This window comes from Podarcis erhardii (assembly GCF_964252035.2).
Source record: "Podarcis erhardii genome assembly, chromosome: 7".
NCBI classification, from domain to species: Eukaryota; Metazoa; Chordata; class Lepidosauria; order Squamata; family Lacertidae; genus Podarcis; species Podarcis erhardii.
Genome location: NC_138511.1, coordinates 77,065,860 through 77,093,007, shown reverse-complemented (window position 1 = coordinate 77,093,007; position 27,148 = coordinate 77,065,860). Strand labels below are relative to the sequence as shown.

At 46.6% G+C, this 27,148-nt stretch overlaps 1 protein-coding gene across 4 annotated transcripts; it reads left to right on the top strand.

The window, feature by feature from the left end:
• Positions 1-185: 185 nt before the first annotated feature.
• Positions 186-26,281, top strand: LOC309345753 (sialic acid-binding Ig-like lectin 13). 4 transcript variants are annotated; one of them, XR_014158363.1, is made up of 10 exons: positions 186-300; positions 618-995; positions 2,678-2,962; positions 4,240-4,287; positions 5,935-6,192; positions 7,813-8,109; positions 14,087-14,189; positions 21,806-21,837; positions 23,091-23,181; positions 24,715-24,845. XR_014158363.1 is itself a non-coding variant. In XM_081869100.1 (9 exons), the coding sequence occupies exons 1-9, from the start codon at positions 240-242 to the stop codon at positions 24,910-24,912; spliced, it is 1,719 nt and encodes a 572-aa protein (XP_081725226.1). In that variant the 5' UTR covers positions 186-239; the 3' UTR covers positions 24,913-26,281. The 4 variants fall into 4 exon arrangements, 3 of the variants coding, with proteins under 3 accessions (XP_081725226.1, XP_081725228.1, XP_081725227.1); XM_081869100.1 differs by lacking the exon at positions 21,806-21,837 and having other exon boundaries at positions 24,715-26,281; XM_081869102.1 differs by lacking the exon at positions 23,091-23,181.
• Positions 26,282-27,148: the final 867 nt, after the last annotated feature.

Below are 27,148 nucleotides of genomic sequence, written 5' to 3'. Positions count from 1 at the left end.
ATAACTATGTTATATTACTTTCTCCATACTCCTTAGACATCATCATCATCATCATTAAGTGCTTTATATTTTTCTATGTAGAAATAAAATCATTAAAACAGGCTGAGAGTGGCATAGTTCCTAAATTATTCGAAAGCAGACCCATTTTTTTTCTGAACTCACTTTTCCTGCTTGTTCTTTCAGTTTTTTTGGGCTCCTTTCCAGCAGAGGGACAAAGAGCTTTTGGAAGGAGACGCAAGATGAGTTATCCCCTTAGAGCCTTCATTTTCGGACTGCTTTCAACCTGCCTGCATTGGGAAGGTAAAGAGAAGACTGAAAGGGCAGCGCTATGGGGACAACGCAGGGGGCTCATCCATGCTTCCTCTAGTCCTGCTTCTTCTTGCCAGGAAAAGCTGCTCTTTAGCGCTCAATTGGAGCATATGGCAATTTGAGTTTTCTCTGGATTGATGTTTGCTCCCATTTAGCACTAAAGAGTGGGAAAGGAGCAGGGCAAGTGGAAATGTTGAGGAACCCAGGATCTACACCCTGAAATATCCAGTCTTTTCCAGTAATGGGGGAGGGAGGAGTGGGTGTTCTGGAATAGGCTGATGAAGTTTCTTATTGTCTTCTCCACACAGGTGCTCAATGCCTTCCAGGGTACAACCTGACAGTCCCCCCTGAAGTGAGAGTACAGGAGGGGTTCTGTGTCATCATCCCCTGCAAATTCACTTACCCAGCATCAACTGACACCAGGGGTGTTGAATTGCATGGATATTGGTATACCGTAGGCAGCAGAACTCACAATGATGCAGTGGCCACCAATGATGGGAATAAATATATAGAACGCTTCGCTCGCAATCGCTTCCTTCTGTCAGGGGACTTGGAACAAGGAGACTGTTCCCTCACCATCAACAATACCCGCAAAAGCTCCGATGAAAGAGCATACTATTTCAGAGTAGAGAAAGGCACAATAAAATTTAGCTACTCAGATTTACCTACATTAGTGAAAGTGGCAGGTGAGTGGCTGGAAGAATGCCTGGCTCTCTGCTGTCTGTCTGTCTGCCCCTGAGCCTTTGGGTGAAGGAACCTGTCTCAGCACTCTTGACCTCACCGCCAACACGGCCAGAGTGACCTCTCCCTGCCTCGGAGCCAAGCAGGGCCACACTGTGGTGCCTGCCCATTCACACAGGGGGAGCCCAGCCAGATGAACTGGCACTTGTCGGGTGCAAAGAAGGTGTCTGGCACCCCCAGTGTGGCCCAGCACTGTGCTCCTCTCTGCAGGCATTGGTATCACCTACGCTGGGAGAGAAGCACCAGAAAATTAAAATCTGCTGTGTATGAACCGACACATCTACCTGTGCTTAAACCCCCCAATTAATCTAACCTGTTAAGACAGCTTGGGAAAACACTTGGCTTTGCAAGAATTTTCTTTATTTCTTCCAGAGTACTGGAAAAAGCCCTTGAGATTTTGAGCATTGTTTGCTGTTATACAGTTGTACCTTGGTTCTGGAATGCCTTGTGACTCGAATATTTTGGCTCCAAAATGCCACAAACCCGGAAGTGAGTGTTCCGGTTTGCAAACGTTCTTTGGAACTCGAATGTCCGATGTGGCTTCTGAACGTTTTGGAAGTCGAACAGACTTCTGGAACGGATTCTGTCCAACTTCTGAGGTACCACTGTATTCTAATGGATCATGGAATATTGCTTTGTTTTATATAAGTTAGGGTTGCCATATGTCCGGGATTTGGTCATCAGAAACAGTGCCCAGGCAGAAATTACTGGAACGTCTGGGGGGGGGGGGAAAGCTGTGTCGGAAGTGTATATTTTGTTGAATTTTCTTAAAAGTAGCTCAACAACTTTGACAAAGTTTCACTTCCTGAAATATGGCAACCCCAATAAAAGTTGTTAGTTTTAAAGTTATGTTCTTATGACTTTCCCCCCCATTGGATCAGGTTATTAGGTGTGTGATCTTTGCTTTCTACTTTGTTGTTTCTTCAGCTTGTAAACTGCCTTGCATATAGTAATATAGAAAGTATACAAATTAAAAATTAAAATGAAATGGAACAGAGAGCTCACACCCACTTTTGTCTTTCCCATGCCTGGAAAGCATGTATCTGAGCGGTTTTCTGCTTTTTCCATATTTTCTAGGAGGGCTCTAAGCGGCTTTGCCTTGACCCCGCCACTCCGCCCCCGAAAGCATGCTCTTCTGCATTAAATCAGACCAAAGGGCAATCTGAGGGCAACCTGCTTGCCATTTGCTCTGAATCAGTGCTGAATAGTGGGTTTTTCCGGGAGAAAGTGGTGGGGGGAAACGCAAGCGTGGATGAGCTCAAATGCTCACTGAAAAAAGACTGACTCTCCATGTTGGTGCATCCCTCAGCCCATTCTTTTGCCCATGGAATTAGCAAAGCTCCTTTCCCCACTCATCACTTATCAGCCCCCATTTCCATGCCCCTTTTCTTGCTCAAAATACTCTGCATTGCCATAAAGGTGCTCAGAATTCCAGAGCTGTGCAGATAAGGATGCATGTCAAGTCTCCAACAGAACTAATATAGCAAAGGATCATGGCTTTAAAGAGCAACAACAAATGATCAGAAACCCATTATCTCTTTTTCTGAAGTGATGCCAATGGCCATCACAAATATAAGGCTGGTTGAGGTTGCGATATACTCATGCATCTTCTTTCCCATAAATCCAGAGAAACCTGAAATACAGATACCAGGAAAGCTTCGGGCAGGACATCCAGTGAATATCAGTTGTACAACCCCAGGAAGCTGTTCTTCGCAGGTGGACCTCACCTGGCGAGGCGTTTCTGTAGCCAACACATCGAGGACCACAAGCGAGCTGACAAATGAAATCAAGGTTTACGGTACCTTCATACCCTCAATTGCTGACCATGGCCAGAATCTCATCTGCAATGCCAGCTACAACCAAGGGACCCATCCTGTGAAAACGGAGGAGAGGATCCAGTTGGACGTCAGCTGTGAGTGACTCTGGGTGTTGTTGTTCTTGTTGCTGCTGCTGCTGCTGCCGTTTTAAACACCAAACTTCTAATCTAGCTGAGCTGGAACTGAAACGACATGGGGGAAAGACTTGTTAAGGAAACTCTAGCTCAATTTTGCCTAGAAGAGTTGTGAGCCATGACGCTCACTCTCTTGCCTCTGAGGGCAGGTCTGTAGTCTGGCTTTTGCCCCTGGGCATCCCTTTTGTGGGGGACCTCTTCCTCTTTTTATGTTTCAGGAAGAGTGAGGCCACCTGAGACAGACCAGTGTGCTTAACTATGAGTTAATTACAGAGCTAATTCAAGGCAAAACTATGAAGCAGACAATCTGAGGCAAGGCTAGAGAAGCACAAAGCGTTAGCGTGTATCTCAGTTTGTCATTTGAGGCTGGCTCCTCCTGTGTCCATTACTTGGTGGAACAGCAACTGTCTATATCCTGGAAACAGTGTGGTCTCCTTCGGATCAATGGGCTGCAAAACTGGGGTAGAGCAACTTGAGTTCAGTAGGGCAATAGAAAACTACATTCTGCAATAGAAAACTACTGATGCTGAAAAATGCAGGAAGACACAACATTGCCACCAGGGCTGGCTTTGCCACAGGTATGGGCAACCTGCTGCCCCCCAGATGTTGGTGGCATCTATCTCCCTTTAGCCCCATCCAGCATGACCAGTAGTGAGGAATGGTGGGAGATGGAGTCCATAAAAATCTGGAAGGCCACAGGATCCCCATGCCTTCTATATAGTGCCTATGACACATTTTTTTGGGGGGGGACTAGAAGTACCCCACTTTATATGGCATGGCTCACCATAACCTCCATCTGGAAGGAACAGAATGCTGGAGATGGTCAATTTTGGTCTTCTAAACCAGCAATGTCTTCCGCATTCAAAGTACCAGACAGGAAAATGGCCAAGGATGTTGGTCATCTGTTGCAGAATGGGGAACCACCAGCCCACCCAGGTTGACTACAACTCCCATCAGCCCCATCCAGCATGGCAGATGCTTAGGAATGATGGGAAGTGCAGTGTGACATCTGGAAGGCAACAGGTTCTCCATCTCTGTGCAATGATGATCAGAGGACAAAGTGGCAAAACCTTGACTGGGTGGGCAGATGAAGCAGGTTGGATGTGGGCCCCCAAAACTACTTACAGAGAAAGATGCCTGTGGATGCAATATCCTAGGATTAGACTCTCTCCCTGCCTTTGCTAAATCCCCACTTGACAGGGCCACTCCCTCACAGGGCTTGTGCTTGCCTTTTACAGACCCACCAATGCTGTGGTTCAGTGGGATACTTGAACATCCTGGTGGAAGTAAGTATTTTACGTATTTTTTAGCCATTATACAGACCATGAAAATAAAGATGGCTGCCTAAACCGTGGTAGCCACAGTTCCTTGGAGCAAGCAGCACTAAATGTATGTGAGTCTATTTGTGTGTGGATTTTACTTGTTTTTAAAGCACGGACTCTTCCACGGATAAGTGTCAGGATGCTGTCAGTGGCTGTTGGCTGGTTGCCCAGGAAAGTACAAAGACGAGGGAAAGTTTCTTGCAGTCCTTTTTTATTTCAGTCTTTACAGAGTGAGGCTCTAGAACCCAGCCTCTTGGATGATGGCGTTGTCCCAAATGAATCTCCACCCCCCTTCTCTCCCACTTCCTCATTCATCATCATCATCACCTCCTCTATGGGTGCTGCTACATGCCCTCTGTCTTCAAGTTCTTTGCTCTCCTACTTTCAAGGCTTGCCCGGTTCTGGGAGATGGTGGGTCTGGAATGCTTTCTAGTGATAACGTATCAGCCAGCTGCTGCTGTGGCTCTGCCTCCTCCTCTCCCATTATTTCCCAACTTTCCCCCTCATCTGCCTCTGAGCTGCGATCTCCCACAAACCCCTGTTGTAAATCTATACTGTCTTCCTCTTCCTCCTCCCTGGAAGGGTCAGGATGGGGAGGCTGTCTCCACAACTCCTCATCCTCTGCCCAGTCCCTGACAATAAGGTTCTGCCAGTGGCAGACCTTGGCATCTCAAATTTCGGTGTTCCGTGAGATGCCAAAATCCACCCCCCCGCCTCTCACCTTCACTTGGATGTCATAGCTGCATCACCTACTGTGGTCCCCTGGAAGCTCAGTGCTCAGTACAATTGCAGTGGTCACACTCCCCTGGATTCACCTTTGGTTGCGTGCCTTGAAAGTAAACACTGCCCAGTAAATAGGATGTTACACTTGAGGAGCAAGAGAGAGTGATGCTTTGCCCCAAGGCAGGCATATGTCCCTAGTCGATCACTGAGACCACCTTGGGGAGCAGCATCACTGCTCCCACATGGACCAGAAGCACCACCAGTGCCATTTTCCTAGAAAAAGAGGTGCCCAAACTCACCATGAACATTCTCTTAGAATGGCAATGGTGCCCACCTGAGAGGTGCCGGAACTGAGTTCTGGGGAGTTCCTCAGAAAAAGAGCCCTGAGCACCACTCATGTTAATGAGGAATCATGTCTTCAGTTTTGTGGGCCCAACTCATCAGAACCTCCCTGTGGAAACCAGATAGGCATCATCCCTGTTATATTTCAGGTGCCTGGTTCAAACGGTTTTTCTCCTAGTAGGCTTTGCTCCATGAATGTTGCTGTAATGTTTCAATCACCTGATGTTTCAATCGCTCATGTTCAGTTTATGTTTTATGTTTTAGATAGTGTAAATATTGTATGCTTTTTATTTGTTTGTCGTTGGGCGCTGCAACCACCCAGCCTTTGTTTCCTGTCTGCAAAATGGGGATTTTGAAGATTTGGCAGCCCAACCATTATTTGAAACATTGTCCTCCTCTGACAAGCAAGCTGTCATCTCTTCATATTGTGTTGCATCTGGAGATGGTTGGATAAGAACTGTTTTCTTTGACTGGGATGGGAGGGCGGCCAGACCAGAAGCTTGATAACCGCTGTGACATCCCACTGTCCTGTCTGGAATCTTGCAGGTCGGAGAAACTTCACAGGAGTTTCCCATATCGAAGTCCAGGAAGGTGACTCCATCACGTTGTTCTGCGAGATAAAGAGCAACCCCTCAGCCAATGCGGCCTGGGTGACAAAATCACAAACGACCACTGGTTGGCAATCCTCCAAAACTAATATCCTGACAATTTTGAATTTGAAGCTGGCGGACATAGGGGGATACAAATGCCGTGCATCGAACACAGAGGGCGAGACTGATGCCACCTTCCAGCTCTATGTAGCATGTAAGGAAGACAAAACTGGGGTTCATGAAGTTGGGTGTTGCTGAGAGATAAAATAAAACCTTTCAAGGAGATTCAGACATGGTAGAGGATATTGTTGGGAACGTTGGGGATGACTCTGGAACTCCTTGCTACAACGGGGCATTGTTGTGGCAAATATGGGGAATTACGGTAGCTAGGTATATTGCTGCAAAAGACATCAGGTTGCGCCGGGAAACCTCTTCCTGCATGACTAGTGCTATTGGGGTTTGCTCCTGTGCATTTCCCAGGCGATGGAATCACCCTTTGAATTTCCCCACTCCATGTCAGGAAGACTTCATACAGGCCTTGGTCACACACATACGGCTTGTCCACACTCCCGCTTGTCTCATGCCTAGAATACATGGGTCTGAGTGGTTTTCTGCTTGACCCATGCTTTGTAGGGACAGGTCTGAGTGCATACTCTCCCATGAAAATCATGGGAGCATCTTTTGATGCTGCGCTGCCATGCAAGTTAGCTGGTTCACAAAGGAGCATCTTTGGGTGCCATGCTCTTACAGGAGCCAGATGGCTCGCATGAGAGCACAACACTGCTACAAGTGCCCGCTGTAAGCACCGACTCACCCTCCTTCCGGAGCTTGGGGGCGGTACTTGAGGGGGTGGGAAATTCCAGGATCAAATTGGAAGATGGGATGGCTTCTGTAATTGTGTGATGTCAAGGGGAAATTGCAACACTTGAAGGGCATGTGAGTGGTTTTCCCTCGGCCCTCTCCTTTCCAGGGAAAACCCATTCTTTAGTGCTAAATTGGAGCAAACGTCAATTCAGAGAAAACCCAAATTGCCATTTGCTCCAATTGCGTGGTTAAGAGCTCTTTCCCTCAGGGGAAGCAGAGGGACAAGAGTAAGTGTGGATTAGCCCAGAGGCTCTCTATTCCCGCCACACAGAAAAATCACAGGGCTCACAGATCTGATTTTGCTTTCTTGGTCACATTTTGGGAATTACTGGCCTAGCAGAGGGAATTTGCCTCTCTTGATCTCAAAGTGAAAAAGAAAAACAGCTGCTAGGGCCACAAATGCAGCCAGAGTGATGTATCTGGGCCAGAAACCATATCGAGATGGGTCCAGGAAATGGATGGCTCAAGTTCATTAGTTTATTGTTGGAGTCAAAGCCCATGACAAGCTTGTATTAAGCAATAGTATTGATAAAATAATACAGAACATACATCCATAATATAAAAATCCATAATACAAAAAAGGCTTTTCAAAGTTCCTGAGCATTAAAAGACAGTTTCCTTTGTGCATCTCTGACAACTCCAATTCTAATGTTATTTCTGCCTTTCAAAAATCCAGTTTGCCAACATCCATGATGTAAGAGAAAGAAGTTACCAGAGACACTAACAAACTCAAATCCATCTTCACTGTTAGAGCGCATGCTTTGCATTCATAAAGTGAATCCCTAGTTTTTCCCCGAGAGCCATACCCACTGCTATAGTGTAGAGAGGATAGCCAACATGGTATACAGAGCCAAAAGAAGATTGGGCTGTTGTTGGAACTAATAGTCTGGCCTTGCTGGAGCAAAAGGAAACTAGAATAAGCGGTGGCAGAAGATCCTGACACTGATCATTCTGTTTCATCCTTTTCCAGACAGCCCCAGGCCATGTGAACAGAATAATTCCCGATGTTGGAAAGATGGCAATGGATTCCAGTGCAACTGTTCCGTCTGCTCCTATCCTGCATCTAGAATTCAGTGGCAAGTGAATGGGAAGAACTTGGAGGGGAACTACTCTGATGAGACCATGAAGGTCACTTCCTGGAATAAGACGGAAGAAGCCACCAGCACTCTGCACTTGACAGGGGACTTGGATGGAGAGCAGCATATTGTCTGCCTTGGAACCAACCCCAGCGGACAGATTCCCTTGAAGTTCTTTGTGGCTAGTTCAGGTAAGTCTCTGGGATGCAGATCGGTCCAATAGAGTTACCTAGAGCCCTGCTTTAGATAGCAGCCACACTTAGGGTTGCCATATTTCAAAAAGTAAAAACCAGGACACCCCAAAAGCCTTTGAAATCCCGGTCATATGGCAGCCTAGGCACACTCACAAACTACATACAGGATTGCCAATTGATGCTGCACTTAAACCCCAGCTTTTGGAGGAAAAAGTGAAAACACCATATTTATTGAATACTTTTCAGATAGCCAAAGACTGCTGCAGAATTCTGTAGTAATGTGTGAGTGTGTTAACAAACATTCGGGGCTTTTTTTTCAGCCGGAACTTACCGGAACTCAGTTCCGGCATTTTTCAGGACGGTAATAGATTGAGGACACAGAGTTGCTGCAGATGAACTGTTTATCTAGTATTCATCCTGATTTGCTTACAGAAAGTTAACACAGTGGTTAAACTGCACTCAAGTTTGCTCTTATTTGTTTATGGGGCACTGATAGGACAACAAGCCTTAGTCCTGATTTTCATGTGGGGCCTCAACACAGCTTTCTGTTAAACGTTTATCCACCCCACTCTGCTGGGTGCATTTCACTATCCATTTCCCGACTGCAAAAAGTAGCCCATTGTTTAAAAAGTGGGTTTGTTGCATTAGGGCACCAGAGCTCTTTAACATGTTTTAATTGTGCAAATCTACATTTCCAGTATGTGCTCAGATCCCTGTCCCAAAACAGTAGGTCTGGTTGCCCCTGCAATCCTTCCATAGAATGACAGAGTGATTGAACTAAGGTTAGCTTTTGGTTGTCCCCCCCCCCCCCCGCCAAAGAAGCCAGCCAGAGCATGAAGACATGATCCAACTGTGCATTAAAGACGGGGTGATAGTACCTTCTTTCAATTCTGAGTGGCAATGAATTCCTACAGAGGCCTCAGGCTTTGGGATTGCTTGGTAGCGGTGATGACTGGCCTGGAAGCTTACGTTTTCCCCACCTCTGTCTCAGTGGGCTGGGAAATGCACTCTGCACATGTTCAGAGGCACCCATTTCTTTACTCACATCCTGTGGCCTTGAAAGCAGCTCCTAGGGGCTGATCCCTGGCTGAAATGAAGCCCCAGCTTGTCATGTGCTTCAAAACGAGGCTTTTACGATCCAATCTCCAATCTCCTAAAGAGCTTTCGGCGTCTGGCCTGCAGACAAGCCCAAGTGCGGTTTTTATTAAGTGTATCTGTGTTAATAACTTTAATTTTAGAGATAAATGATTGCCATTAGAATAATTTAGTACTGAAGTATTAAAAGTTTATTATTTTCTTCTAATAGCCGGGGGGGGGGGGAGAGAGGGGGAGAGATTATCGCCAGTACTTCCATGTATTTATTTTTTAATTGAAGAGATAATGCCTTCGATCTTTTAAAATCATCACAATGATTTTAAGTGCTATTTTAATGGGGGATAATGCTGGCAATTACCGCTCATTTGATGCTAGACGGATCACTGGAAGATGCAGATGCATGTGGTGGATGCTGCTTAGGAGAGCTGTCGCAATGGAGTGGCAGCCAAAATTGCAATCTGATGCTTTAGTTGGGTTTCCTGCATTGCAGGGGGTCGGACTAGATGACCGTTGGGGGTCCCTTCCCACACTACAATTCTATGACACCCCCTTCCTTCGTATGAACTCAATGGCACCTGCTTCTGAGTAGGCATGTGTAGAATTTCACTGGAAGAGGCGTGAGCCCCGAAGTTGGGGTGGGCACAGATGCATTAACCAAGAATGAAGAAGCGCATCTCTGCAAAAGAGGGCATATTTGCATAAAATTCTGATATGTAAATTTCCATGCCTATCTGCAAATTTAGGGGGAATCTGTGATTTAAATAAAATACAATACATCTCACCATAGTCAGGAAGATGGATCCAGTGACTTGCGTATCAGTCCAGTCTGTTGCTTCATGGGCAACTTCAAGGCAATACAATTTCAGGGCAATAAGGACTCCGCTCTGTGTAGGGTTTCATCCTCATACAGATGCAGTTGAAACTTTTCCCTGTTTAGGGAAGCTTTTAATGTTTGATGTTTTATCGTGTTTTTAATATTCTGTTGAGAGCTGCCCAGAGTGGCTGGGGAAACCCGGCCAGATGGGCGGGGTATAAATAATATATTACTACTACTACAGGGACGCGGGTGGCGCTGTGGGTTAAACCACAGAGCCTAGGACTTGCCAATCAGAAGGTTGGCAGTTCAAATCCCCGCGACGGTGTGAGCTCCCGTGTCTCGGTCCCTGCTCCTGCCAACCTAGCAGTTCGAAAGCACATCAAAGTGCAAGTAGATAAATAGGTACTGCTCTGGTGGGAAGGTCAACGGCGTTTCCATGCGCTGCTCTGGTTTGCCAGAAGCGGCTTAGTCATGCTGGCCACATGACCCGGAAGCTGTACGCCAGCTCCCTCGGCCAATAAAGCGAGATGAGCACCGCAACCCCAGAGTCGCCCACGACTGGACCTAATGGTCAGGGGTCCCTTTACCTTTACCTTTACTACTACTACTATTTCAGAGAGAGTAAAAGGACATCTCCCTCCATGGTTTTCGAAGGCAACCGGCAACCTTAGGGGATTGCATGGCTCTGCTATCTACAAAGGGGAATTGGTTGGGGACACCATTAGCCAGTGGAGGCTGTTTCATGGGGCATCTCTGGCATAGCCCCACCAGCTCAACCTGCTGTCAGCTATTCCCTGCCTACCTGCTTCTTTATGGACACTCAAATGGTTCTGCCTGTCATTGGTTCTGGCAACCTCCACTGTTGGGTTCCGTGACTTGATGGGCACCAGCCGCTGCTGGCAGGGGCATCACAAGGGGTGTGTGTGGGGGGGTGCGGTCCACCTTGGGTGTCATGTCTGGGTGTGTGTGACAAAATCCCCCCAGGCGGTTAGCGCTATCGACTAATGGCGGATTCCCTCTGAGCTCCGGAGGGAATCGGCTCCGCAGGATCGGGTCTTGCCGCGGCGGCGACGTGGGGACCCCTAAAAATCACAGGCGCAGAAGCCTGTGAGCGTGGTGACTCGGTGGGCACCATTTGCGCCCCCCCAGCTGCGAAAGAGCCTTTTTAAAGGCTCCGGAACGGTGTGGGGTGAGCGGCGCGGTGCTGAGAGTAGACTGCTTCTTCTGCGGAGTGAAGCCGCAATGCCATTGTCGGAGAGCACTGACTTTTGCCTTTGAACAACCAGACTCTAAAGTAACAACCCGTGAGTAGTATGGAAATTGGAATTTTTTAAAAAAAAAATTGACGAATTTGGCACGAGCGGGGGAGGTTTAAAAAGGAAGTCCGCCCCCCCTCTTTGTAAATAATTTAAAGCAAAGGACCTGCTAACTAAGGTCGAGAGAATCCTTTTCTTTTTTGTAAAAGACTTTAATTTCACGGTTTGGCTTTACGAGAAATTTTACTGGAGGGCGCTGAAGCTTCACCCCCCCGGACCCGGGAGCGTCCCGTGAGAGAGCCTGATGATGAAGTATTGAAGAGTTTGACAGCTGTCAAGTTAGCTGTCAAGACGGAAAAAAGAGAACTTTGTTTCTGTTGCTTCTGCTGGCTATATTTGTTACAATTTGTTGAAAATAAGGAAGGGCTGATACAAACTAACTTGACTTTTGGATTTGAGCTGAAAGGAACATTAAGGAACCAAAATCCCCCTATAGGGGGTTTAGGGACATTACAAGAATGGCTGGAGGAGGGAAAATCCAGGCTGAACTGGACAGAGCATTTGTTCTCTTGGGAAAGTTACAAGGCCAAATTGATGTTTTGGCTATAAATGTTACAACTCTGGACTTAACAGTAAATAACATTGTTGAATCTGATAAGGATTTGGACAAATAGAGAAACTTGAGAGCTTTGAGAATATGGAGAAGGAGATATATGTTGCCCCTGAAGAAAAGAAAGGAGGAGCTGTAATATCGCAGATGTTAAAGGAGAGCCGTAACTTGAGGCCTGACATGACGGCAACAAAGGAAAATAAAAATTTGATGTGGAAAACCTGGCCTGAATTGGAGAGTGAAAAATTGAGAGATCTCCTTATGTGGAGATCTGAAGACCGAAGGATTATAAACTTGATTAAGGTGGAAGTTGGAGCCTTGGGGACATTTGGACTTGAAAGGAGTATGAAACAAGATTTTGAATACCCCATAGGCCTTACTTTCAAGTATGGAGGTCTGGCTGGAAGAAATATGGACCCTGTTGGGCCGGAGCCTCTCCGAGACTTGGGGTTGAATATTAAGGACTATCAAAATGACCGGCAGAGAGGAACTGAGAGAGAATTACGAGCCTCAGATGTGAGATCTCCAGGCTAATAGTATATTGAGGCTGATGGACACTTGTTGGGGACTGAAACCGGGAAAGGGGTGGGTGGACTCTGGGAATCCAAAGGATACATAATTATAATTTGTTCTGTTTTTATTTTGTTTTGTTATTTGTACAAAAAATGGGAAAGCCGTGGAAGGGAATTTTGGTCGATTTTAGGAAAAATGGTTAAGAATGAGTATTGATCTATAAGTATTGATGTCTAAGTTTGGATAAGTTTAAAACTGGTTTTTAAAATGACCTAAATTAAGTGAAAATAAGGTTTGCAAAAATAAATTGAGGAAATGGATGAAAGAGAAAAAGTAAAATAATAACATGTAAAAATTAATTATTAAGCTAAAGTTGAGAAATAAGTAATAAGCATTTGCTGAGCTAATAATTAGTATTGGAATACAAGAAGGGGAGGTGTGAAGAGGTCTGAGAAACAAGTTGAAGAAAATAAGCAATTGAAATTTTATGTGTTTTTTTAATTGTTTTTTAAGTTTTGTATTTTTGTATTTTTGTCATTTTTTTTGTTTTATTTTTGTTTTTGTATTATTGAAAATGCTAATAAATATTCATTTAAAAAAAACAAAAAGCAAAATCCCCCCAGGCGGATCGTTGTGGTGGTGCTCGCACCCCCATGGGTGAATTTTTGTGATTGGTGCAATAGTTGTTGTGAAAATTGGCCCGCTGATTGTGCAAATATGCCCGGCGATCAGACCGGCAACCCCCGGCGGGGGGTATTTGCACCCCCCGGCAGGCAGCGCTCGAATCCCCGGTGGGCTGTTTTATGTGATTGCACAGGGGTAGGCAACCTAAGACCCGGGGGCTAGATGTGGCCCAATTACCTTCTCAATCCGGCCCACGGACAGTCCAGGAATCAGCGTGTTTTTACATGAGTAGAATGTGTCCTTTTATTTAAAATGCATCTCTGGGTTATTTGTGGGGCATAGGAATTCGTTCATTCCCCCCCACCAAAAATAAAATACTCCGGCCCACCACATGGTCTGAGAGATGGTGGACTGGCCCATAGCTGAAAAAGGTTGCTGACCCCTGCGATCGCCTATGGGCAGGTGGATTTTTGTGGGCGGCGCTGACACAGTGTGATGTGATCATCGGTCGGATTTGCGACCTGTGGGCGTATCTGTTTCACGGCCAACCCTCCCTTAAAAAAGTTCAATGACTTTAGGGTACCATCCCTAAAAAAAGCTCACCGGGTAAATTTTTGCACTGGGTATCACCTGACCTTGCTATGCCTCTGGCTGCTGGTTACCACCACTGCCTTCCTCCCTCATTAGCATTTTAGCATCTTCCTGCCATGGCTGCAGCAATGCTTCTCAATACCAGTTGCTGGAAGCCACAGGAGGCAAGAGTGCTCTTGTGCTCAGGTCCTCCTTCCCAGATTCCCAGAAGCATCTGGGTGGCCAGTGTGAGAGCAGGATCCTGACTGGGCAATTGTCCTGTTCCAGCAATACTCTTTTGATGTCCTTAGCATTTTCTGCCTGAGGCACTGGCCTCATTCTGCCTATTGATAGCCCTGGATTCTCTTAGCTCTTTGGGACAAACAGAACGAAGTCACTTCAAACGTTGGGTTGAGATGTGGGGTGGGTGGGAATGGAGAAGCTGGTTCTCTGTGGCTTCACCAGACCTGTTCTCCTCTGGACCAACAGGAGACTCTCTAAAAAGGAACCTAATCAGCGGCGTAATGGGTGCCCTCGTCATGTTGGCTGTCGTCATGCTGATCGTTATCATCGTCGTTCTGATTTCCAGAAGGTAAGTAACGGTTAGCATCTGTCTGTTTCCGTAGTACTTGAGGGGAGCGGAGTCTCTTTTGCGCTGGACGTTGATGGAGAGGAAGGCTCCACCTGGAGTGAATTTTTTGGTTCGGTACTATGTTCTGCAGGAGGGAGGGCCCAATGCTGTCGTTGGCAGTACGTTGAAACGTCAACACCAATGTTGTGACTGAGCAGACTCCAAGCCAATCACCGCCTTGCACCTTCATGGAAGGTGGATGGCGGTGGTGCTTTTTTGGCTTGCAAAAAACTGTGTGTTGGTGCTGGCCTACTCTGCAGAGCTTTCCAGACACTCATCTTTCCTCCGGGAGACTGATCAGGCATGACACAGCCGCTTGGTGTCGCCCTAGCAAGTGCCGCTGTTGCTGGCAAATGACTATTGTCCAGCAATCAGTCCGCTGATTTGAAGTCTGGGAATTGTCAGGTTTTTGCAGTGATCTTGGCCATTGGGGTGCACAGGTGGGGAGGGGAGTGAGTTCTCAGCCCAGGTGATCAGGAAGCATGTAAAATAGCCCAGATTAGGCAGGTATCTGGTTCCAGAGCCAGCGGCTGCTCTATTCTCCATCCCTGGATTAGGGTGTGTGCATGGAATACATTCTATTATTACAGTTTTGTTATTATTTCCTTGGCTTTTCATTAGTTTGGTTTGCTAGCCTTTGTTAGGAATTTGGGCATATTTAAAGACGGGGCAAAATGTTAGTCAATAAAAGCAATACGGGTAATACATAAATGTGCTTTTTTTGTACTGGTATGTGGCCTCCGAAGAACTGCCCATAAGGGAGCAATAATAATAATAATAATAATAATAATAATAATAATAATAATACCCCACGCATCTGGCTGGGTTTAAATATGAGGTTCCCAACCCCTTGTGCAAAGAGTTTGCGCTACACTGAAGCACATGGGAACAGTGGCGTAGCGTGGGTTGTCAGCACCCGGGGCAAGGCAAATAATTTGCGCCCCCTAACCCATGGATTTGCGCCCCCTAATCCTAACCCCCAGATGTTGCGCCCGGTGCGGCCGGCCCCCCCCCTGCACCCCCCACGCTACGCCACTGCATGGGAAGCACAGCATTTGGGAACATACGGGAACCTGGGGCTACCTTTGAAGGTGACCCGGAAACTGCAATTAATCCAGAATGAGGCAGCTAGACTGGTGACTGGGAGTGGCTGCTGGGACCACATAACAGAGTGGCTGGGGAAACTCAGCCAGATGGGTGGGGTAAAAGTAATAAATTATTATTACTATTACTATTATTATTAACCTCCATAAGATATTGGACACCACTTCCCATCACCCCCGACCACTGGCCATGCGAGAAACATTGGGAGGGCCACAGACACCCCTTCCCTGTGAATGGGGTTTTCCCCCCATAAAATTAGACATGGTGGGGAGAAAGTTGGTAGGCTTTCTCTCTCTTTCTCCTCCTCCTTGCTTTGATGGTTTTAAAAGAGGATGAGAGAAGTTCAGGAGGGTAAGACTATCTCTGGCAATTGGGTCCTAATAACAATGGCTCAACAACTTGCGCCCCCCCCACTTTGCCAAAAATGCTCAACAATTTCTGTGTCCAGATTTTCACTCTTTGAAATATGGCAACCCTAACTAAAGGAAGGGCTAACACGAACGGTAACTGATTGAAGAAGCAGGAGGAAGGAAGTAAAGCCTGATGGAGAAAACACAATCTGTAGGTTGTTATTTAAGAAGGAATCACCGAGGGAAGACTAGGGGCTTATCCTCACCTCTGTTTGCCCTGCTTCATTCCCCTGGGGAAAACCCGTGGCTTAGCACTGAATCGGAACAAATGGCAATCAGGTTTCCTGCAGATTGCTGTTTGTTCCAATTTAGTGCTAAAGAACAGGGTTTTCTGGGGGAAGGTGTCAGGGCAAAGGCAAAACCTCCTGGACCCATGCCTAGAAAACCCATTATTTTTTGGCACAAGACAACTGAAAGTGTGGATGAGGTCTTCATTACCTTTCTGCCTACTGTCCCTCACTGGTTCAGGCAATTTATTGCAAGCGTTGTTGCCTTAATCGCAACACTTTGGACTCATGCACTCTTCTGCTCGTCCCATGCCTAGATAACACGGGTCAGAGCGGTTTCCCCCTTTCCCCACTTCTTTCCCAGGGAAAACCCGCTCTTTAGTGCTCAGTTGGAGCAAACGTCAATCTGGAGAAAACCCCAAATTATGTTTGCTCTGATTGGGAGTGGTCTTCTCCAGGAGAAAGCAGGGGGCAAGAGGAAGGGTGGATCAGCCCTCAATGAAAGAGGAGGCTTTCTGAGCATTCAAGCCAACCCAAATGCCAGCTCCAGCCAGCTGCTCTGCCTCCCCTAGGGACTCAAATAAAATAAACCACCTTGGGGAAAGCAGCCAGCAGGGGGTTGGAGGTGCAAAGGCAGACAGAGGCAGAGAGGCCTGCTCTAGGTGTGCTGTTTCTACTGACTTCCACCATGTCAAGCAGGTGTGCTCCCAAGTTTAAGTGCATCCCTGCTTCAAATTTTTTTGGGGGGTCAGCAGACTGAGGGGTTGCACAATACCAAAGCAGCCTAGAAAGGTACAAAAACGCACATTCAGACGTTGCCTATACTGTTTTTATTGACCCGTTTCAACTTTGTAGCCCATCAACGATGCATCTTTAAGATTTGTTGCACAAGCATCCTTTGTATTTCCTACGGAAGCTGACCTCTTCCTCTTTTGTCTATCCGCCGCTTGCAACATCTCAGTCTCGCTAATATATTCCTCCCTCCCTTTGCCTCTTTCTCCTTTAATTCAAGTATGAAGAAACTGTTATGAATCCCTCCACATACAAGCTTTATTAGTTTCTCATACAGTTAGTTTATTCTTCTCAGGAGTATTATTAAGTCTGAAAAATCCCCTTAGTTCATCAGTACGCAACCTCGTTGTCTGACAGTAACAAATTATTTAATTTCCTCGAGCAAAGTTGCTCTTATTTATAATTGATCAAGTTAAATGTGTTGCAGTCAGTTTATATACTGAGGCATCTATTGGGAAGCTGGCAAAAGCTATTTCTTATGTGGAGAAGTAATCAGACGTATGAAATCTGCCTTACTGCTCAACCTGGTTTACGCAATCATACCCTGACTTAGAACTCTTGTGCTCTTGGAGACAGAATGTCTCTGAATACTAGTTGCTGGCCAGCACAAGGGAGGAGAGGGTGGTTGTGCTCAAGTCTTGCTTGCAGGCTTCCCAAAAGCATTAGGCTGGCCATTGTGAGAACAGGATTCTGGACTAGATGGGTCTTTGGTCTGATCCAGCAGAGTTCTTCTTTATCTCTTTGTGTTCTGCACAAGCAGAGGGAGAATGCAAGAAGCATGAACTACAGCTTTCTGTTAAGTCTAAACTGGGGAAACTGAAACAAGATTTGTTTCCTAAGTCAACTTTTCACCCATGGCTACATACCCTGGTTGTTTGGAAGCCATTAACCATGGTTTCCTGGTGCAGAAGTCACGGGAACCATGGTTAGCTGAACACCTCCTCTCCCGTTCTACTTCCACTGCAGACCACAGGAGTGGGATTGTGCTCTTGTGCTTGGCTCCTGCTTGTGGACTTTCCATAGGCATCCAGTCAGCCACTGCGAGAACAAGATGCTGGGATGATGGGCCTGATCCTGCAGAGCTCTTCTTATGTTCTGTAATAGAGGGCAGCAAAATGAGGGCAAAGGGACTGCATGCAACTCATTGCATTTCTTGGCTTCTTGAGTCAGGATTTGACTGTCCAAACTTGGCCACTGACCTATTTAGCCTCGTATTGTATTCTGACAAGAAGGGCAGGTGGTGCTGTGGTCTAAACCACTGAGACTCTTGAGCAGGCATAGGCAAACTCGGCCCTCCAGATGTTTTGGGACTACAACTCCTATCATACCTGACCACTGGTCCTGTTAGCTAGGGATGATGGGAGTTGTAGTCCCAAAACATCTGGAGGGCCGAGTTTGCCTATGCCTGTTCTTGGGAATGTCGATCAGAAGGTCGGCGGTTTGAATCCCTGCAACAGGGTGAGCTCCTGTTGCTCTGTCCCAGCTCCTGTCAATCTAGCAGTTCAAAAGCACACCAGTGCAAGTAGATAAATAGGTACCGCTGCAGCGGGAAGGTAAACAACGTTTTAGTGCGCTCTGGCACTGGTCACGGTGTTCCATTGCGCCAGAAGCAGTTTAGTCATGCTGGCCACATGACCCGGAAAGCTTGGCTGGAAAAGCAAGATGAGTGCTGCAACCCCATAGTCACCTTTGACTGGACTTAACCGTCCAGGGGCCCTTTACCTTTACCTTTTACCTGTATTCTGACTGGCAGTGACTCTCAAAAGGAAAGGTCCTTTGCTAGTGCTCTTGCTTGAGATCTTATTTTTTCTAAAAAAAGCTGGAGGGCCTAGGGCAGCTTTCCTCAACTTGATGCCCTCTTTATGTTGTTCGATTTCAGCCCCCATCATCCTTGACCCTTGAACAAGCTGGCTGGAGGATGAGGGACTTGATGGAGAGGAATTACAGCTCAGTAGTGAAGGTTCAATCTCTGGCATCTTCAGGCTGGGCTGGCAAAAACTCCCTGCCTGGAACCCTGAATAGCTGCTACCTGTCAGGTAGATGATACTGAGCTAGACTGACCAGTGTTTATCACTTGGTCGAAAGCAGCTTCTGATGGGCACCAGGTTGAAGAAGGCTAAGCCATAGACTGAACCAGGGACCTTCTGCATCTGCTCTACCAGATGCATCCTCCAATTTTTAGAATCATAGAATTTTAGAATTGGAAGGGACCCCAAGGGTCATCTAGTCCAACCCCCTGCAAAGCAGGAATGCTTCATTTTTTAAAATAATGTATTTTATTGATTTTTAAGAAGGCTTCCTTAGGTACATTGGAGCAGCAAGCCTAATGTCTATAAAGTTGGAGTCTTCTAGGCCTCGTTTGCTTAAGAAACAGTGTACACCTTTATTCAACACTTTAGAAGCATGAAGTGTTATAAACATTACTCTGACCCAATCTGCCAACATAAGTGACCCATAACACTCCTCATTTCTTGACCTATCAAAGTGTCTCCTTCTATGAAGTCTAATAAAATATCGACCTTGTTTTCTAAACCTCCCTCCCTCTTTCTCCCCTGTTTGTGATTTGGTGCGTGAGCCCACAGAAGCATTAGTTTCGCTCAGGAATAAATCCTTCATCATCAAGATTCTCCCATCCTTGTCAATATATTGATAGACTACAACATATTTTACATTGCAAAAATCCAAGTTGGCTTGTTTTCCCCTCATGCAGATTGTTTGACACAGTAGTAACTGGAGATGAAAATGTCTCCCTCGATTTTAATTTTGTAATGAATTCTGGTGCCTTCAGCCTAAATCAATATGCATTTCCTGAATTATTAACATAGTCTTACTTTCCTTGCATACCTTTTGAGAGAGAGAGAAATTCTCCCTTACTTATCGTGTTATGTAACAACCCAGGAGAAGGCAGAAAGTAAATCAGGATCTTCTTGTAAATCTCTGGGTGATTTGCAGTAGATCACCAGGGTTTTCAGACTTCCAGTTATTTTAATTACTGTAACAATAAAAAGGCAGCCCTAGCCACCATCAAATTGCAACTGCCTTCTCAACTGAACTGCTGGGATGAAGAAACCTGGAATGGATTCTTGTGTAGCAGGACTGTAAGCTTCGTTCCGGTGCTGAAGACATGTTATTGGGATCTGCATGCACTCAGAGGCACCCTGTTTGTTAATTCCTTATTGCCCCATTTGAAGCAACTATTTGCACAAGGCTTCAGTTGCTGTATTTTGTGGTCCTAGTAACACCTCTAGTATTAAACATTGTGGTTCTAGCAAAAAAAAAAAAAAAAATCAATCAAATCCCAAATAGAACTCACAAGCCTGAAATCTCCATGCCCCAATTAAATCCATTTAGTATTTTTAGAATGCATTTAATCAGTGGTGCCTGGTGCCCAATGAAACCAGTAGGGGGGCAGGCAGGGAGCCCACCAAAAAGGCGGAGCCAGAGCCCAGGGTGGGAGGAGCCAACTAATTCTACTTTTGTCCCGATGAGTTCTACAAAGGCAGCACTGAGTAAGAAGGAGGAAGGGGGGGGGTAAAGGGGACCCCTGACCGTTTGGGCCAGTCGCAGACGACTCTGGGGTTGCAGCGCTCAACTTGCTTTATTGGCTGAGGGAGCTGGTGTACAGCTTCCGAGTCATGTGGCCAGCATGACTAAGCCGCTTCTGGCGAACCAGAGCAGCACATGGAAACACCGTTTACCTTCCTGCCAGAGTGGTAGTTATTTATCTACTTGCACTTTGATGTGCTTTCGAACTGCTAGGTTGGCAGGAGTAGGGACCGAGCAATGGGAGCTCACCCCGTCGCAGGGATTCGAACCGCCGACCTTCTGATCGGCAAGCCCTAGGCTCTGTGGTTTAGACCACAGCACCACCCGCGTCCCTCAAGGAGGAGGAAGCTGGCTGCCAATGGACCGGTTTGTAAGTAAGAAGGCAGGTGGGGGGGGGGGCCCTGGCTGAGATCAGACTGAGGCTGGTGGGGCAGTGCCCCATTTGCCCTCACGAAGTAGCCTCCCCAAAGAAAACTGCAACAGGAAGCAGGTGGGGAATTATACAACAGGTGCAAGGAAGTTGTACCATGGGCCCAAGCATGGTGAGATACGGGGAGGCATAACAGAGTCCTGCTCCTCCATCTTCCGGCGGTGTACAGAGGTGCAGGCAAGTCCCCAAGCTGTCTCTGAGGACTATGAAAGTGCATGTCCTAGGGTCAAAAGACACTTCTGTCGTGTTTGCATTCAGGTAATGCACCTGGGGTAAGAGAGTAGATCTGTCCCCATAGAAGAAAGTAGAAGAAAGTAATATACTACATGACTGCAAATGATTTTCCTCTATCAGTGGGAGGATTACTAGTGCAGCATTTGCTGTGCTATCTTGTTTGTCTTATTTATCTGAACACAGAGCATACCCATGAATAATCTTTCGAACAATTCCAGGAAATCACTGCAAAGTTTTCAATTAACCCCCCCCCCAATAAAACCATTTCTATCGAAACAGAACCTTAAAATGTTATCTGTATACAGTGGTACCTTGGTAGTCGAATGGCTTGGCTCCTGAACAAATCGGCTGCTGAACGCTGCAAACCCGGAAGTGAGTGTTCCGGTGTGTGAACGTTTTTCAGAAGCTGAACATCCAACATGGCTTCCACGGCTTCCGACTGAGTGCAGGAAGCTCCTGCAGCCAATCGGAAGCTGTGCCTTGGTTTTCGAACCGTTTGGGGAGTTGAATGGACTCCCTGAATGGATTAAATTTGAGAACCAAGTTTCCTTGGTTCTTGTTCCTTGGTACTTGTTTTCTTTGGTTACTTTATCTGTTAAGAATTTTCCTCACTTTCTCTCTTATCTCAAAGTAATCCCCAGTCAAAGTGATAAGCAGATTCTTTGTATGTATTCCATTTTGTTTGCATAGCAGCACCTTTGGAATTGTAGTTCTGAAACCGAACCAAGGCACCTCATGTTTATAAGAATATACACTGTTAGTTCTCAGAGCTGCTTAAAACAGCGTTGCTCATTCACAAGGCTTCCCACTAAACTAGCCAATAATCTTTTCCAGGTCTTCTGCTAAATTTTCTCCATCCACTTCAGGTAAGCCTCTTGACTTGAACATTTCTCTCACCCTGTTGTCTGATTCATCATTGTTCTCTTCTAACCGTCTTTTAATCTTCTTGGTCACTTACAATCTCAACTACTTTTGTAGCCGAATCAAAACTTCCCAAATTTTGCTTCTATATACCGTACATGTAACCTCTCTCCTCATCTCCTCCAGCTCTTTGTTTATGATGTCAGGAATTTCTGTCTGTCTCTTTCTGGCTGCGATCCAGAACACACTTTCCACCTCTATGATTCTGTGATTTCTTTGAAATCTGGGTTCACTACTGAATAACATCCATAGGACCAGATTGTGATGTACATAGCCTTGATTCCAGCGTCATCTGTCCCCCACAATCTGGGGCTAAGCCATCTCGTTGATATTTGTGTTTTCCTCACCCTGGCCTCTGCTGGCCTGTATAACTCAAACTTTTTTTTCCTTCAATTTTTATTTTATTTTAGGGTTCCCCATCTCCTTTGGTACATGAGGAATAGCAGGCATGGTGTCAGGGTTTAGGGCTTGTACAACACTTAAAAGAGACATGAGATCATTTCCTTGGGGAGATGGTGGCTGCATTCACATGGCAGTCTATTCTGCTCTCCCAACATTTCCCTGCTAATTTTTGCATTATGCTTGTGTGCATCCCCTCTAGAAATATAGCAGAATATAGCAAAAGTCCAGAGCTTATTTTCATGTTTTTTTGCTTCTGCAAAAAAAAAATATGTTTTTGCAAATAACTGAGAAATGAGCACTAAACTTGTGCTATAGTTGGCTACATACTAGGAGTGGCTTACACACTGTGTGAAAGCTCAAATATAAAGCAAAAATTAATGGTTGGGGAAATGCTGGGGAAATGGAATGAACTGCTGTATGAATGCAGCTGGTGAGTGTCTGGAACAGCTCCTGTAACGAGGGAAGAAATTGGAGTTTCTCATCTGTGCACACCAAGCACTGCAAGTTTTGACTTCCACCAGTGGTGGCTGGTGCCAGGTTTGTAAGTAAGAAGGCAGGCAAGTGGGGGCTGCCTGGGATTGGTGGGGAAGTTCCCCATTTGCCCTAAGAAACCAGCCTCCTCCGACTTACACAACTGCAGCTTATGCCAATGCTAAGATTCAGCACTCCTGTCCCTGTTGTGCGCATGTTCTGGACATTAAAAATAAAAATAAAAATGGATTGAGAAGTGGCATGAGCCAACTGGAGGTGGCGTGAGGTCAGTTAAATGAAAAGGGGATGAAATTTCTCTCTGCAGGTACCCAAAGGACAGAAAACCTTTGACTGCCTCAGAATCTTTCGCAAAGCCCTTGACTCACGTCCACAGCGAGCTTTCCCCAGATGTCAAGGTCTGTAGCACCTGCCTCTCAGCTGTCACGTTAAAAAAGTCCACATGGCGGTGGACAAATGCCAGCCTCACTCCCTCCCCAAAGTCATCATTTTCATGTACATGTCCCCTGTCCCTGCTCAATCCCTGACCTTCCTCGTGCTGCATAGAGAAGACCTCCACAGGGAGTTTTGCTTGGCATCCATCTGTCTCAGGAGATGATGAAAGAATAAGCCTTTGAGGGTGAAGTCAAACCATTGGGAGAGTTACAGCGTCTGCTGTGGCTGTAGGGAGCGATGGGGGAGAGACATGTTTTGCTGCAGCTGGGTCAGATGAAGGCGTCCGGTTGTTTGCTGCTGCAGAAGCACCACAGGGTTTCTTCTCCCAGCGGTCATTACTGTTGGTCATGGCTGTGGATTTACAACCTGACTGCCTGTCTCCAGGTGCTGTGGTTATCTGCAAGGGATTCCCACACAGCGGGGTTGATGTTGCAAGGCTTCATGCCATGTTGGCAGCTGAATCCCTTGAACAATGGGGGACCCTTCTTTATCAGATCGCACATTGCAGGGAGGGAAACCTCAGTCTTGAAGGCTGAATGTAGCCCTCCAAGCCCCTTGGGACTCTGCAGTGGCGGAGCAAGCCTATTGGGTGCCTGGCGCCCATGGGGAGGGGCAAGCCAGGGCAGGACGCTCCGCAGGCCCTCCGAGGAGTCTGCCTGCCTCCTCCCACTCAGCCGCCCTACAGCTGGGGGGGGGGAGAGGCAGTGGGCAGACCATTTGGGGAAGCCTGAGGGTTTCCAAGCCATTGCGTCACTCCCAGGAGAGACACATGGCTTGGGCGCACTGCAGGCCCCGCGGTGAGTGCCGCCCGGCATTTTGTCACACCCCCCCAGTGGTGACACCCGGGGTGACCCGCCCCCACCGCACCCACTTCCTCCGCCCCTGGAACTCTGCCCAGGCCCCATTGACCCAGCTCATGCCTCTCACAGCTCAACACCCTCCTGTAGTGAGTTTTCCTGGCTGGGATATTTCCTTGAACTGTAAATTTTCACCTTGCTTGTCAGGCTGGAGAATGGTTACACACATTTTTTACACTCCCGCCACTGGGATGCAGCTCCCAAAGGGCTTCCCACAAGGCATGTGTCCCTTGGGTGGAAAAAAAGTTCCCAACTCCGGACAGAAATCATTCCACTTGTGTTCAAGGAAAGGTTTATAGGTTCCTGAAGCAATACGAGGAAAGTCAGGGACTGAGCAAGGCAGACATGAGGACACTGGGAATGGGGCTTGTGTATATCCCCATGGCCTCAGATTACCATGCACCCCTTCATTCATTCACAGAGATTAAACTTGGGTTTTGTTTGTTTCTAATTTAAAAGGAAAAAGCTTCAAGGGCCTTTTAAGGTTAGAAATAAGGCAAAGAAGGAAGAGCGTGCTCAAGATTTGGGGGAGGGAGAAGCTGTTTGTTCTTAAGTTTCACAGTCCAGGTTATGGATAAGCTTTAAAGTAGCTCAATCCTGGGTTTTGCATAATGTTTGCTTGTTGTTTTTCACCAACAGCGTAACAGCCTCACGGTCCCTAATCTGGACAACGGCGCTCCTGAAGATCAAGAGAAGTTTGACGAATTCCCCGACCAAATCTCCAACGACCCCGAAGAGTTGCATTACGCATCTCTCAACTTTGGTGAACTGAAATGTTTACCGGAACCCACTTCAGAAGAATCCAAATCAGATTATGCTGAAATCAAGAAGGTCTAGTCTGCAGATGTTGAAAGAGGAGCCGAAGAGGCAGTTTTAAGAGGATTTCTCAAGTCTAGTTGGCACTGCGAACAAAGGAGGTCACCTCCTGGTTCTGATCTGCTGTCTGCCCTCTGAAGAAACCTCTTCCTCATAGTGTGCATGTGTCAATTACCGGTACCCTTCCTGCTCTTGTCCATTTCTCTATACCCCCTTTGGGGGAAGCATAGGCTGCCCATTGTTTACTCTGAAACGTGATCTGCAGCAAGTGAAGGAAGGGGGAAAGGGGCCTGTAGCTTTGTGGCAGAGCACATGCTTTTCATGCGCAAAACCCTGGGTTCAACCCTCCAGCCAAAGGCCCCGAGGCTTCAGAGGTGGGAGACAATGCCCACCTGGGATCCTTAGAAACCACCTCTTGTCAGTAAGGCCGGCCTGAACATTAGGCAGAGTAAGGTGACTGCCTCAGGTGGCAAATGTTGAGGAGCAGCAGGGGCAGCTGCCTAGCTGTTTGCCAGTATTGAAGTGAGATTCAACTGCCACTCTAGGCAGCTCCTTTGTGTAGAAAGCAGGGGGCACCATCTTGTCCTATACCTCAACAGCAAAATGTATTGGGACAGCTCTGGCCATCGGAGCAAAGAGCATTTATTTTAAGGGAGCTTTGTTGGCTCAGTTTAGCCCCCTCCTGCAAAAAGCTCCACCCTCTGCTTTTTAACGGGTGTCAAACTTGCTAAAAGCAGAGGTGAGAGCCTGAGCAATGTCTCTACCCCACCTCACTCGTGTCTCATCAAAACATAGGAAGATGTTTTCTACTGTGTCAAGCCATCTGTCCATTAAGCTCAGGACTGCCTACACTGGCTGGTAGCAGAACTCCAAGGTTTGGGGCAGTGGGAAGTCCCTATCTGGAGATGTCAGGGTTGAACCCTCAATGCAGAGCAGGTGCTCTTCAAAAATTTGCGTGCACGCAGAGGACTTCTGAGCACAGCCTTTTCGATTTCAGCCGTGTGTTTCAGAAATAAGATCTCAGGCTGAATATGTGTTATTCATTCTATAGGAATGGCATTGCAAGAATTAAGGCTGCAACACCATGGTAGCTAGTTGGAGACTCCTAAGGATACAGACAAGGGAGCAACTCCCAGGATATTTTATTTAGGATAGATGTTTCTAGCTGTCTTCATTTGCTAATAATCTTATTGTTTTGTTCTTTATGTAAACCGCTTTGAGGGTTTGCGACAATCGAGCGGCATATAAATATTGCGAAATGAACGAATAAAATCAACAAAGTCTTGCAGCTCCGCCTGCCAGTCAACCAAAGAGTGACATCTCACAGCATGTGCTTTTGTGCAGGCATTGATTTGCAGCCTGCTGCAGGCTTTGAAATGGAATCCTCAGAGTCCCAGTGTTGTTGTTTTCCATTAAAGAAAGAAACAACCAGCCATATCACAAAATGCCATTTACTACAGACTCATAAATAACCACTTGTCCAATCGCCTATGGAAAGCCAGAGCTGCCTCTGGGGCAGTCTTGACTTTTGCAGGCTGGAATATAGCGGAGGCCGGTCCATTACGGGGACCTCAGCCTGCCTTCAGGCATGGGATGGGCAGGTAAAGATGTGGCTGGGGCTGCCTTGTCCACAAACCCCCTGCAGTTTAATAGATGAATCCCAGGATAACTTCCTGCGTGGGAATTACATCCTCCTCAAGGCCATTTGGATGCCTGTAAAGACTGCATTGTGCCTACAGTACGACTAGTTTCTGGTTTATTTATTTTTTACTTCCCCCTAGCCTTCTATCTTTTCCAGCTACATGCATAAACACACACACTCTTTAACTGCATTGTTGGCATGATTCTGATGAAAAGGTGTGTTCTCGTTTTGTAAACAATGCATTATAATCAGTGTTTTATTTCTAGAAAAATAGGGGCAGGTACTCACCACGAAGTTGTAACAGTAAATACAGTGGTACCTCGGGTTAAGAACTTAATTCGTTCCGGAGGTCCGTTCTTAACCTGAAACTGTTCTTAACCTGAGGTACCACTTTAGCTAATGGGGCCTCCTGCTGCGGCAACGCGATTTCTGTTCTCATCCTGAAGCAAAGTTCTTAACCCCGAGGTACTATTTCTGGGTTAGCGAAGTCTGTAACCTGAAGCGCCTGTAACCTGAAGCGTCTGTAACCCAAAGTACCACTGTATCACACTTCTTAACAATAACAAAATTAGGTGCCAGTACTGCATACCCTGGAGAGAGAGGGGGAAAGCACTG

Excerpts from the sequence above, each read along its gene's own strand:
- LOC309345753 (XM_081869100.1), top strand. The coding sequence starts at position 240 with ATGAGTTATCCCCTTAGAGCCTTCATTTTCGGACTGCTTTCAACCTGC. Across the intron at positions 301-617 it reads AACCTGCCTGCATTGGGAAG|GTGCTCAATGCCTTCCAGGG; the intron begins GTAAAGAGAAGA and ends TTCTCCACACAG. Across the intron at positions 996-2,677 it reads TACATTAGTGAAAGTGGCAG|AGAAACCTGAAATACAGATA; the intron begins GTGAGTGGCTGG and ends CCATAAATCCAG.